The sequence below is a fragment of the Molothrus aeneus genome, chromosome 1 (assembly GCF_037042795.1).
Source record: "Molothrus aeneus isolate 106 chromosome 1, BPBGC_Maene_1.0, whole genome shotgun sequence".
NCBI lineage: Eukaryota > Metazoa > Chordata > Aves > Passeriformes > Icteridae > Molothrus > Molothrus aeneus.
Genome location: NC_089646.1, coordinates 20909586 through 20922032, shown reverse-complemented (window position 1 = coordinate 20922032; position 12447 = coordinate 20909586). Strand labels below are relative to the sequence as shown.

At 43.0% G+C, this 12447-nt stretch overlaps 1 protein-coding gene and 1 long non-coding RNA gene across 2 annotated transcripts; one reads left to right on the top strand and one right to left on the bottom strand.

The window, feature by feature from the left end:
• Nucleotides 1–466: 466 nt before the first annotated feature.
• LOC136564325 (uncharacterized) lies at nt 467–1739 on the bottom strand. Its single transcript, XR_010784707.1, has 2 exons — nt 1578–1739; nt 467–652 (listed from the first exon to the last, which is right to left on the bottom strand). It is a non-coding gene; the product is annotated as an uncharacterized lncRNA (long non-coding RNA).
• Nucleotides 1740–2026: 287 nt separating this feature from the next.
• Nucleotides 2027–10552, top strand: VIM (vimentin). Its single transcript, XM_066552730.1, has 9 exons — nt 2027–2641; nt 2824–2884; nt 6879–6974; nt 7104–7265; nt 7703–7828; nt 8542–8762; nt 8855–8898; nt 9316–9401; nt 9918–10552. Exons 1-9 carry the CDS (start codon nt 2100–2102, stop codon nt 9957–9959), a joined length of 1380 nt encoding a protein of 459 aa, XP_066408827.1. The 5' UTR covers nt 2027–2099; the 3' UTR covers nt 9960–10552.
• Nucleotides 10553–12447: the final 1895 nt, after the last annotated feature.

Sequence of the window (12447 nt, the reverse complement as noted above, 5' to 3'; positions counted from 1 at the left end):
CACCAGCACACCTTTAAAAAACAACAGTCTACCAAAGCTATCAGTATTTCTGAGTACAGCATCTTAAATCCATGAGATTGTTGGTTATGTGCTGTTTTGCTTTTTGCCTACTCACAGAACGAGTATGTACTTCTGTGCCTGGGCTCTCAAAGGCTTACAGCTCAAACTTGATGGCTTAAATAGAGCTCTGAGAGGGCTGGGCAGCACAACAGTGTCCAGGCTGGGGCTTTGGGAACCCTTAGCCTCAGGAATGCTGTGTGACCTCTGCCTCTTATTCAGTGGGTGAATGGAATGAGCTGTAGCCCAGGACTTATACTGCAAGCACTTCAGTGGCTCAACCTTGTCATCTTCCTTTGCTTGACTAAGCTCCAGTGAACAAAAGAAATTAAAACCTCAAGGACTTACTTTTAGATACAAATTGTATTCCTGCACTTCTGGTTGCCAACAGAATGAAAGCAAAGCAGAATTTCTTTCAAATAAACAAGATCTTTAATAAAATACATAGGTTCACATTCTTCATTGTAAAGTACATTACCTGAAGTACAATAGCTGACTACTGTGAATTGGGGTGTGAAGATTACCTTTTTCTCTACCCACTGTTCAGGTTTATCAGAACTTCCAGTGAAGAGATTTCTTCCTGCAGGACTGCAAGCTAAAAGGAATCAAAAATCAATGGTAGTTTTGCATCCCCTAAGTGCTGAAGCAATACATTACAGATAATATGTCTACAATGTATCCTTCACTTCCCATAGCAGAGAGAAAAAATATGTCCCTTACCTGATGCATCAGTGCAGAATTTCAGAATGTGAATCATGCTTTAGCCACTCAAGTTTAAAGTTATCTAAATGGCAGAGATTCTGTCATCTTCCTTAAGCAACCTCTGCATTCATGCTGAAACAATCTGCTGCTACTCAAAGTTTTTCTCTGTTAACTTTTATTCCATTGCTATTGCCTTGTACTACCTACATCACTCTTTTCCATTGCTAGTAGTCCCATTTTGAGAGTAAAATTGCTCTGAAAACACTGGGATTTTTGTCTGGCCCTTTATTTTTCACATATTTGTATGTATTTGCAGATCGTAGTTAATGAACAATTATCATTTGGCCAGATGCTCTCCTAAGACTCTGACCATATGCCTACCAAAATTAATAGCAAAGTCTGTTTGGTACAGAAGTGGAGACACAAACTTTTGTTAAAATCAAGACTGCTACTATCCTAGTTATTTTCCGGAAGCAAGATCCTGGATGCAGCAATTTCAATAATGTATTGTCCACACAAAAAAAACCCCTAAATTATTCCTGGGATCATTATTACAATAATGCCTTAGGCATGTAACTGCTTACCGAGCTACAAGGAAAACATATTTAACCTGTAAAGTTCATTCTTAATCATAGGAGCTAAGATTACTGTCATGGGAGGCAGCTAAATAAAACACCTACATTATTTTCTAGCTCCTTATTTTGAACACTTGGCAGCCCTTTGTGAGTAGTTAGCATAATTTTTCCCTGATCTTACTCTTTTGGAAAACTCGAAAGGGAAGGTTCTTAGAAAGGTATCTAGATAAACATACATCATACCTATAAAGGGGTTTTAATAAGTTATTCGGACTATTTTGCCAGGCCTGTGACACTAAACTTGCCAGCTCCTTCTTGCAGCCACCACGCTCACTCTGGAGGGGGACAAGGAGATGAGAGGGGGAAACCCAGCGCCCATTTCCGCGACGCCGAAGATGCCGCCGCTGTCGCCCCGTCCTCCTGGTGCGCGCCGTGCCGGGGTTCCCCGCGCCCGCTATGTGGGACACCGCCCTGCCACGTCCCGCAGCCCCAGCGGAAACCGGCCAGCCCCTGGGGACCCAGCCACAGCACAGGCTGCCGCCCACCCTCCGAGCCCGGCCAGCCAAGCCCCGCCGGCCCGCTCGTCGCCTTTGTGTACGCGGCCGCCGCCCCTTCCCCGCGGGCGGGGCGGGGCGGGGCGGGTCCGCGGGGCGGGTTCGCGGCGCCCATAAGAAGGGGCCCTGGCCGCAGCCACCGCCCTTCTTCGCCGCACGCCCTGGTCGTCCCGCTCCACTCCCGGATTACAAAGCCTGCGCCGCCGTCGCTATGAGCATCAGCACGAAAAACTCCTCGTACCGGCGCATGTTCGGCGGGGGCAGCCGCCCCAGCACCGGCACCCGCTACATCACGTCCAGCAGCCGGTACTCGCTGGGCAGCGCCCTGCGGCCCAGCAGCGCCCGGTACGTGTCCGCCTCGCCCGGCGGCATGTACGCCACCAAGACGACGTCGGTGCGGCTGCGGAGCAGCATGCCGCCCATGCGGCTCCACGACTCCGTGGACTTCTCCCTGGCCGACGCCATCAACACGGAGTTCAAGGCAAACCGCACCAACGAGAAGGTTGAGCTGCAGGAGCTTAATGACCGCTTCGCCAACTACATCGACAAGGTGCGCTTTCTGGAGCAGCAGAACAAGATCCTGCTGGCCGAGCTGGAGCAGCTCAAGGGCAAGGGCACGTCCCGCCTGGGCGACCTCTACGAGGAGGAGATGCGGGAGCTGCGGCGACAGGTGGACCAGCTCACCAACGACAAGGCACGAGTGGAAGTGGAGCGGGACAACCTTGCCGACGACATCATGCGGCTGCGGGAGAAGTGAGTGTCCCGGGGGAAGGCGGGTTGGGGCTGCCGCCGTGTCCCGCTGCCTCCCTGCCGCCCTGTCCCCTGGCGCGGAGGTAGCCCCGGAGCATCCCGAGCGGTACCGGGCGGGCGGGAGGCTGGGCGGGGGGATTTGGGGGACCCCCGCTCCCTCCTCACCGCCGTCTTGCCCCTTCTAGGCTGCAAGAGGAGATGCTTCAGAGGGAGGAGGCCGAGAACACCCTGCAGTCCTTCAGACAGGTTAGCGGTGGTGGAGGAGGGAGGGACCCGAGGAGGTGCTGACTGTGCCTGGGGCGGAGGGTGGGAGTGCAGGAGTTTGCTTTCCTTGCACAAAGAGGTTTCCGTCAGTTCTCACGCAAGCCCTCCGTGTTTTCTTTAGGGGGATGCTGCAGTCTGAGGGGAGGGGAGGTAAACTATTGTCCTGCTTTATCCAAGTCTAGCCCGTTTTACAAAAAACACCCCAACGTGGAATCACTTTCCGATCCAATAAAAGTGAAAGGGGGCCATCTGCTCGCTTGGCTGAAGGGTATTAATGGTTTCTATGGGATTCACCGTGGAATGCAGATACAGGCATTATGGCAAGTGTGGTGGCAGCAGATTGAAATAATAGATCCCTTTGTGTCGGAGGGGAGGGCGCAGTGGGCTGCATTCTTACTAAATGTGTAATGGTGCGGGAATATTTCTAGCGAAATGTGACTGTTATGGGCCAGTTTTTGTACAAAACAGTACTTCTTTTTGATGAATCACTGGTCAGTGCATTACTGGGCAACAGTTTCAAATTTAAGGTTTTTTTATGTGGGTGTTGTCTGCTGACAAGAAGTAGACAGTATGTTCCTTGGGGCGAGGTCACAGGATTGAGCTTGCCTCCTCTGAGTGTCCATTAAGAACATGAAATTTAATCCTCTGTAAAACAAAGATGTTAACCTAGGAAACAAGTTATGTTAGAGTTTAGTCTTTGTAGGATGCTGTGATGTTATCCAGATAAAGTAAATCTTCATGACAACCAGAAACAACTGTGCAAACAGTGTTCTAAAATTTTTAAGCTCAAGTTTTCACTTGTGCAAAACCAGCTTTCAACTTAGATTAAGCCTTGTTTGGACTAAGAGATATTTAGGAATGTGCCTTCTCAAAACAAGGTCTCTTCTCTAAAACTCCTGGTGTAAAACAGCATTGCTAGCATTCTTTCAGACTGGAAGTGACTGCCCTTATCACCAGGCAGCTGGGTACAGGCTGACTTTGTCCCAGAGCTCTTCATAGGCATTAACAGAAGTCACTGTTCAGGAAATCAGCACTTGATTCTTAGCATTTCCCTGGGAAAGGCTAAAAGAAAGACTGCAGTATATTTACAGTTCTTGAAGGACAGCAGGTGTGTTCAAGAGATAGTGTGGGGAAACTGAAACACCTACTCCCATTCAGAGCCTGGGAATTCAGTCTTCACTGGTATTCTGGGGACAGAAGTTTTAAACAACAGTCTGAGATACTGCCTTAATTTAAGCTTATGTTTTTTTGGGGTTTTTTATGAGTGCTAAGACAATTTTCTGTAGCGTGAAGTTCTATGAAGGAGCATTTAACTTAAGTTTTAGAGAACCTCATCTACTCTGATTCATTGCTGAATTCAGTTGAAGGATCAATTGACTTAAGGTTGGCTTTTACATAATCTTTCATATTTAATTGGTGTACTTTAGGCATGTCTGCGTTTCAATCCAGCTGAATCTTATGGAGGCTCTGGGCTTTAAAGTGAGCTTGGCTTGGTGTGCCTACCCCACACTCATTGTCCAGTTTTTCCCTTTATTTGGAAAGGGGTCACTCAGAAGCTCAGCCTCCAGCAGATGTGTGCATGCAGGACAGTCAGAATTGGATCCATTGAACCTCCTAAGTTGTAGTTTGTGCATAAGAAATGCAAATCATTGTCTATGGAAACTCTACACTAAATCCCCTCATGACATAACTGATATATGCTGGTGTGCTTGATTTGACCATTGGTCATACCTAATTTTTCCTTACTGGCAAGGATGTAGTTAACATGTTGGTTTTGAAACCTAAATCTGTTTCAGTGCAAGTTTTGTTCTTCTGAAAGTGAAATTAAATTCACAGAACACTGAAGCTGAAATATCCTGCTGTGCTTTCCATTTTAAAACAATGCACAGCTTTCTATTAAATCATTATATTTTTCCACTGGAAAGTTGTATAGATTTGGATCACTTCAGCAGGTGCTTTCCTATTCTGATGTATCATCAAAGATACTTTTTACCTGATGAAGCAGTTGTGTACTTCAGTGTTTTAAAATAAAGAATGAATATTTGAACTTAAACTTTCATTTCCAAAAGCTGCCAGTTTCAGAGATTGTTCAGCTCATATGTACTGAATTTTAATTTATTTCTTCTGGACAAAGATATTATTTTACTTATGTGCTGAGAGATGTATTCCATAAAGTATATGTGAAAGTTCAGTGAGGACTTTCCTTTTGAGGCAGGACAAGCATCACAGTGAGAGAGTTACTGCAGCTTTGCCAGCTAATCTAGTAGCAAGGAATAGGTCCTGAACCTGTGGCAAGCCTAATAGGTCAGGTCCTGGCTAACATGAGGTTTGTCTAAAGTAACCATGGATGCTCAACCCTGCAAAGTGTGTGGCTTGTACTGAAGAAGCTCCTAGGATAAAATCAGCACGTATTCCAACTGCAAACAAGTTGTACTTGTTTGTTCAGGCTACAAGTAGCCAATTCATTTATGTGGTTGTCCACACATCTAGAAACTACTGAAACACTGAATTTTAGTGATAGGGAATGCATAAATGATAGTAAAGTACATGCTACATATTTTAAGTGTCTTCAGTTTAACTTGCTTTCAATTTACTATAAGGTCTTAAAATCCTGTAGCTATTCAGTTGTTATTAAAAAAAAAAAGACTTCAGGGTAAAGTTTTCTGCAAAATCCTCTAGAAAATCTTTGGATGTCTGACTAGTTATGTAAACATGTTGGGTCATGGCCATGTAATTTTCTGCCAGAATGATCATGAGGGGTTTTGGGGGGAGGAAAACAAATTAATTAGGAAATTCTTTCCCTGAACTGAAAAACAGAGCTGATATGAACTGTGGGTGTAAAACTGGAATTGATAGAAAAGTTATGGAATGATGCATGAAAGGGGTATTTTGCTGGATAAAGTAAACAGAATAATTCTTCTGGAGCAAGGACCTTGCCCCAGAGTAGGAGTGATCCAAGGAAAGGCTTTCTAGGAGTCTAAAGAAAACACTCCTTATTTCAAAGGTGCCATAATAAAGAGAGCTGCTGATTAGGAATGCTTATGCTTTGGACAATCCAAAATAGCTTTAGAGTAAGCTGTGAGAACCTGATATGTTAATACCCTGTGAGCACAAGCATGTGGCTGTGTATGTAACTAGCGTGAAAGGAACAATCTTCCCCTTTGCAACTAAAGGCCTTACACATTCAAAATGTAACAAGTTGCCAATCAATGGCAACGTCTTATATTTTTGAACTAATTCAAGTTGTTCCTTTGTAGCATTCGTGATGTCTTCTGTTATGCTCTAAATGAATTTTTGCTGTTGATTAAGACTATCTCTGTGCAGCAAAAGGTGGAGCCTTTGCCAGCAACTGCAAGGGTGTAGGCAATGATGAGTAGCTCAATTTGTGTTTATGCTCACACCTTTTTCTCAAGGGAGATCTGTTGACCTGCATTGTGAATACTGCAGTTCTTACACATACCTCACCAGCTTTACAAGTATGCTTTAAAAGTGTGGTCTGTGAACCTAAGGGGCTCTGTGCTTTTTCACCAAGCAGTCCATAAGTTAAGCCCACTGATAGGCCTGACAGCATATGTGTTGCACTTTTAAGCCCCACTGAAAAGAGTGGAAGTTTGCAAAGTGCAACTCTTTGTCAGTGTAGTCAGGCTAGAAGCACTTACTGCAGACTTCTGACTCAAGTACTTGAAGGATTTATACCCACTATGATCTGTGTGCTCTTGATCATGCTTAGCAGCATGTCAGCAAAGATGTAATCAACATATATGGTATAGTTTTCAAATCCACAATAAAGGTGCATATCTAAGGTTTAAGGCTAAGGTAGGAGGTGGCAAAAAGGTTTTCTTGACTGCTTTTGATTTCCTGTTGTTGTGCCAAAAAAGCTCAGATGTAGCATCAGCCTGTATGCTGCTGAACTTGCTGTAAGAGACTTCTCTACATCAGTTTTGTAAGATTATGAAATGTTCTTCTCTCTGGTCAGGATGTTGACAATGCCTCTCTGGCACGTCTTGATCTCGAGCGCAAAGTTGAGTCCCTGCAAGAGGAGATTGTCTTCTTGAAGAAACTTCATGATGAGGTAAGCTGAGAAATGAGGTCTGTGTTTAGATGCAGACTGTCTAGCAAGGACTGTCTGTCCCAGAGTCCCCACCTGTGTATGATCTGAGTGCTTTTGTGCAATAATGTTGAGTGTCTGCTTCTCTCTAAGGAAATCCGAGAATTGCAGGCCCAGCTCCAGGAACAGCACATCCAAATTGATATGGATGTTTCTAAGCCTGACCTTACTGCTGCCCTGCGTGACGTTCGCCAACAGTATGAAAGTGTTGCTGCTAAGAATCTTCAGGAAGCTGAAGAGTGGTACAAGTCCAAAGTAAGTAAAATGCATCAGGCACTGGAACTAATTCTGTTTAACAGCTTTGCTGTGGCACTTGTTGTTCCCTCTGTCTCTCTAACGGACATGAACATAACCATGACACAAAGTCTTTTTTTAAATCCTACTCTGGGAAGGGTACAACTGAAAACATTTTGTGCCATAACTACAGCAGCAAAGTAATGGGTGTACACTGGGAGTCTTTCCTGTCCTGGAGAAATTAGTGAAAAGATAGCAAATGTACAATGCAGGAAAACAAGTAAGAACGTTTGCTATGAATTCTAATATTACATTTAGAAATAGAGAGGCACTTTAAGAGTAATACCAATATTTAAGCATTTCAAGTGCTAACCCTTGTAATACCTCCAGTTGTCCACAGAAGGTCTGTTTCACTGTTTCTGTTGAAGTGTTATGCTAACCAGACTGGGGTTTTCCAGTTTGCAGATCTCTCTGAAGCTGCTAACAGGAACAACGATGCCCTGCGCCAGGCCAAGCAGGAAGCCAATGAGTACCGCAGACAGATCCAGTCTCTCACCTGCGAAGTTGATGCTCTTAAGGGAAGTGTAAGTAAAGGACAGCAGTTGTTCTTCTTCATTGCAGCTTTAAGCACTGCACTGCAGTTTAATTGTCAGTTTGGATGTGAATGCAGGTAATCTGCCATGCAATTCAGCAGCATATTAATACTTTTTGAAAAGGATGGTGTGGGCTCAATTTGTGTGTATGCACAACAGTGCACTGGCTAGATTGATACACTGAATCAGTCTTAAACTGTAAACAATAAGTTCACTTTCTTGCTATAATATTCACTGTTTATTTAACACTTTCTGAAAGTGTTTATGCCTTTTCTGTCAGGTACAGATAAAGTTATAAAAAAACCTGGAGGGGCTGTGAAAGGTGCAAATTTTGCTATTGCTAAAACATGACTCCTTTAAGACAAGCTTGAAATGGATGTAACAGTGTTTAGCACACCTGCAAATCTCCTCTACCAAGGATTGCCTGCATGCTGACTTGAACTGCATGTGTTGGGCTTACTGTAAAGGATGGCTTTGCCACCTAGCACAACAAATATGTGGCACACCTCAGATCACACTGCAGAATAACTCTCCCTGACTCTGCAAAGGGAAGATAAGGAGATGACAAATTTGGGACATGTCTGGGCATTTTCAGAAAGGATGCTAATGTAATACAATTTTCCTTCTTTAAAATGTTGAGGGTATCAAGGGTGGGGAAGAGTCACTGACCTGCAGCAGTGCTTGATTTCACTATTCTCTTCCAGAATGAGTCCCTGGAGCGCCAGATGCGTGAAATGGAGGAGAATTTTGCTGTGGAGGCTGCTAACTACCAAGACACTATTGGACGTCTGCAGGATGAGATTCAGAACATGAAGGAAGAAATGGCTCGCCATCTCCGCGAGTACCAGGACCTGCTGAATGTAAAGATGGCTCTTGATATTGAAATTGCCACCTACAGAAAACTGCTGGAGGGTGAAGAGAGCAGGTAATCACATGCAAACATTTTTCTAAAGCCAGAAATTATTAGAAGATACTTTATACCCTTATCTGAATTTATCCATTTCTTTTTTCCTTCAGGATTAACATGCCTATTCCAACCTTTGCTGCTTTGAACCTGAGAGGTAAGGTGTTTCTGCTATTTCTGTTTAAGCAGTTGCTCTATCATTAGCATGAGGGTTCTGGATAGTTCCTTTTATGCTGGTTTTTGAACTTGTATAAATGCAGTTGGTTGTGAATACTCTTCTTGGATCCACCTACAGTAGATGCAACTACTTAACCTTTGATGGTAGCAGCTCCTTTGTTCCTGGACACATATTTTTAAATATTGATACATAGCAAGTAATTAGTTTGGATACCTGCTGAAAGTGCTTTAAGGGGCACAGAGAGAAAAATGTGGAAGACCTGGCTTATTCAGAGCAGGAGACTTCTTTGTATACTAAATTGGGATTCTTAAAGTTGACACTAAAATCTGTTACACCTCATTGCTTTGAGGAGGCACTTCATCTAGACTATTGGTAATAATACATCTTCTTCTGCAGAAACCAACATTGAGTCTCAGCCAATGGTTGACACTCACTCAAAGAGAACACTTCTAATTAAGACCGTCGAAACTAGAGATGGACAGGTTGGTGGTAACTTTAATTTTATTTCTATCACAGCTGGTAACCTTAAATTCTTACGCTTGCCTACTGCTTACTGCAGCTTGTATGTGGTAGTAAGTTTTGAGTAGAACAGCAACTGGCATTCCAAGCTGTGTGAACATACAGGTATAGCAAACAGGTTTCTTTGGAAAAAAATCAAAATTCATCTGATAGTAGAACTTTAAGTTGGTGACTATTACCTGTGTATTTGCAAACTCAGCTGAGTTAGCAAATTCTCAATAGATTCCCTTAGGAAAACATGTGACAATAAACAGAGATATTTTACTCGCTTAGGATAAGATGCTGTTGTTGGTGTAAGTAAATAAAACTTGAATGGTTTCTGTATGCTATTTGCAAACTAGAATTTCTCATAAGTGAGAGCTGATAAGCTGAACCCACTTGTTCACATTTTGGAAGTGGATGTTCCACTTCTAACTCTTAAAAAACCTACAAAAACCTTCCTACTAAAACTTAATGCAAGTGTTTCTGTTTTTCATTAGGTTATTAATGAAACTTCCCAGCATCATGATGACTTGGAGTAAAGCTGAAGTGAAGATGCATTCTCACTAAAGGAGAAATTCTTACCAGCAAGATTGAAAAAGTCCATGTCTTAAAGGAAGAAACAGCTTTCAAGTGCCTTTCTGCAGTTTTTCCATGAGCGCAAGATGATTATGCTAGGAAATAGGTCTTAGATCTTGCAAACTGACTCTCCCTGAAGGATTAGAGTTTACAATGGAGTCTAGTTTACAAATAGCAATATCTTGTGCTGCAATACTGTTTTTAAGTATCTGAATTCAATAAAACTGCTTTTTCCAGCACAGTATGAGCAACCTGTCGCTACTTCAATAAATCTTTGGAAAATGGCTCTTGATGTGTTCTAATTTGTTAAACTTCATGACTTTCTGGAAAGCCATAACAACATAATGCTGGAATTATTATACGGTTGACATCTTTAGTACTGGCTGTGTGGAATGCTGTTTTTTCAGTTTAACTAGATAAACTGTCTTACTTATTTACTGCTTAGGTTTTGGAACCAATTAAAATGGATTATAACTGGCAGATGCATAATGTATTATGATATCACTTGAATAAAATATGATACTTCAAGCTAATAAATATTAATCTTGTTTCCATATACTAGTTAATGCAGTTACTAAATGTCAGAATGCCTGAAGTACCTTAAAATGTGGCTTTATAAAACATAGCACTTATGTAGCAGAGAAATAGTTCATGTGAGTCCTTATCTCAGACAGCACCTTGCAGAGTTAACAGCTGACTTGGTGCATTAACTTATTTTTCCAGGAAAAACTAGTTCCCAAAGGCTTGTTGGTATTACAGAAGCTACATGAAGGCTTTGGCTGGAGTGGGGGTTAGGAGAGACTAACTTGCCCTTTTGCTGACAATTCCAGTATTTAAACCCCTTTTAAAGCAGGAGAGCCACCATGCTTGGTGTTGTCTACTGAACATCACTGTAAATGCAGCAGAATGGGAACAAGGAAGTTCCACTCGACCTTGCCATAGTCTTCCAGGAGGCAGTAGTGGAAGTTGATTTCCTCTCTGAACACTTAAGTTTTCTTCTGCAGAGCAACATACTTCTCCAATTTAAACACAATAAAGACCCACAGCAGAGCCCCATGAAAGTATCTACTGTGTTCTGCATTACTTCTGCAAAGTCTTCTTCCTGTAAGCTTTTACTGAGATACAGATTCTCTGGAATGAGGAGCTGCAACCTGAAATTTTTCAGTTAATATAATAGCATTCGGGGGAAGGGTAGAACTTCCACGTTGTATACATATGCTAGATATTTGGGAATTGATCTCTAAGAAAAACTTACTGTTACCTCCATCTGATAGGGATGAAAACAATTTACTCCTTTTCCATCCTTATCCTTACCTTTGCTCAAGTATGCGTGTGCTGAAACCCTCTGCAGCTCCAACACACAGGTGCTTTATGTGCTTTCCAAGAGAAAAGTCCTGCAGCTGGCCCAGCATTTGTTCTGGTGGCTCCCTTCATGCAAAAAGGAACAGAAGTGACATAGGAGAGTGCCTGGACCCACGCCTCAGCCACAGCTTTTGCCTCAGGAAAGCAGAACAGATTCAACCTGGTCCACCATGTGGGGGTAGAATAGTCTCACTAGAAACGGAGAGTGAACCCAGCCTTTTTCCTGTTGCAGAGATTACAGACACCAGGTTTTCTACTACATTTCAACATCCAGACTGATTTTAAAAAGCATAAATGAGCTTTAATGGGAAGTATTTTCTGTGATAATAACAGTTCTGGGCATATGTAATATCATTTTGAGCACTTTATAGGCATGTGTCAACAATCTTTCAGGACAAGTGGAATAAGGGGCTGATGTCCTGCCTGTTGCAGACTACTTCAGTCTTTCTCTCTATCTAGTTACTGAAAAAGCTGAGCCAATGCTAAATATAATTTTTTGTTCCTAAAGCAGTGTCAGAGCCTTGGCTGGTGGCATCTGGCAGTCTGTGGGTAGGGGGTGGTGGGCACCCTTGGTGGTTGTGGGCAGAGACCCACAGCACAGTGTGTTTTTTGAAATGCACATTGACCTCTGGAGCTGTGATAATCTTTCAGATATTGCTTCCACTCTGCCACCGGCTACCTGGCTCAGTGTTTTCTCTTGTCTTTGATTATTTCACTCAGTAGATAAAAGAAGTGCCTGTATCAAGCACTGACTGCAGCAAAGGAGTTATTCCTGGCTCTTCAGTGTTTAGGGTTACTCAGAACACAGTGAAGTGTGTGACAGAGCTCTCAGTCCTAGAATAAATAGAAAAATAAATAAAAATAAATAAACCTTGTTGCTAAGGGGATAAGAAAATTGCAGAAAACCTCAAAAACCTGCACCCCTGCAAGAGCAAGAGCACCCTTATGGTGGAAATGAGAGTGGACAGTGGCTGTAAACTTTTCAGTGTTTGATCTAGGGGCACCAGACTTATGCTCATATATAATTACTGAAAGCTGCTTAGTGCTGAGCCAGCAGCTGACCTCAGATCTGTATTTCACATCCCAGTA

Excerpts from the sequence above, each read along its gene's own strand:
- VIM (XM_066552730.1), top strand. The coding sequence starts at position 2,100 with ATGAGCATCAGCACGAAAAACTCCTCGTACCGGCGCATGTTCGGCGGG. Across the intron at positions 2,885-6,878 it reads CCCTGCAGTCCTTCAGACAG|GATGTTGACAATGCCTCTCT; the intron begins GTTAGCGGTGGT and ends CTCTCTGGTCAG. Across the intron at positions 9,402-9,917 it reads TCGAAACTAGAGATGGACAG|GTTATTAATGAAACTTCCCA; the intron begins GTTGGTGGTAAC and ends GTTTTTCATTAG.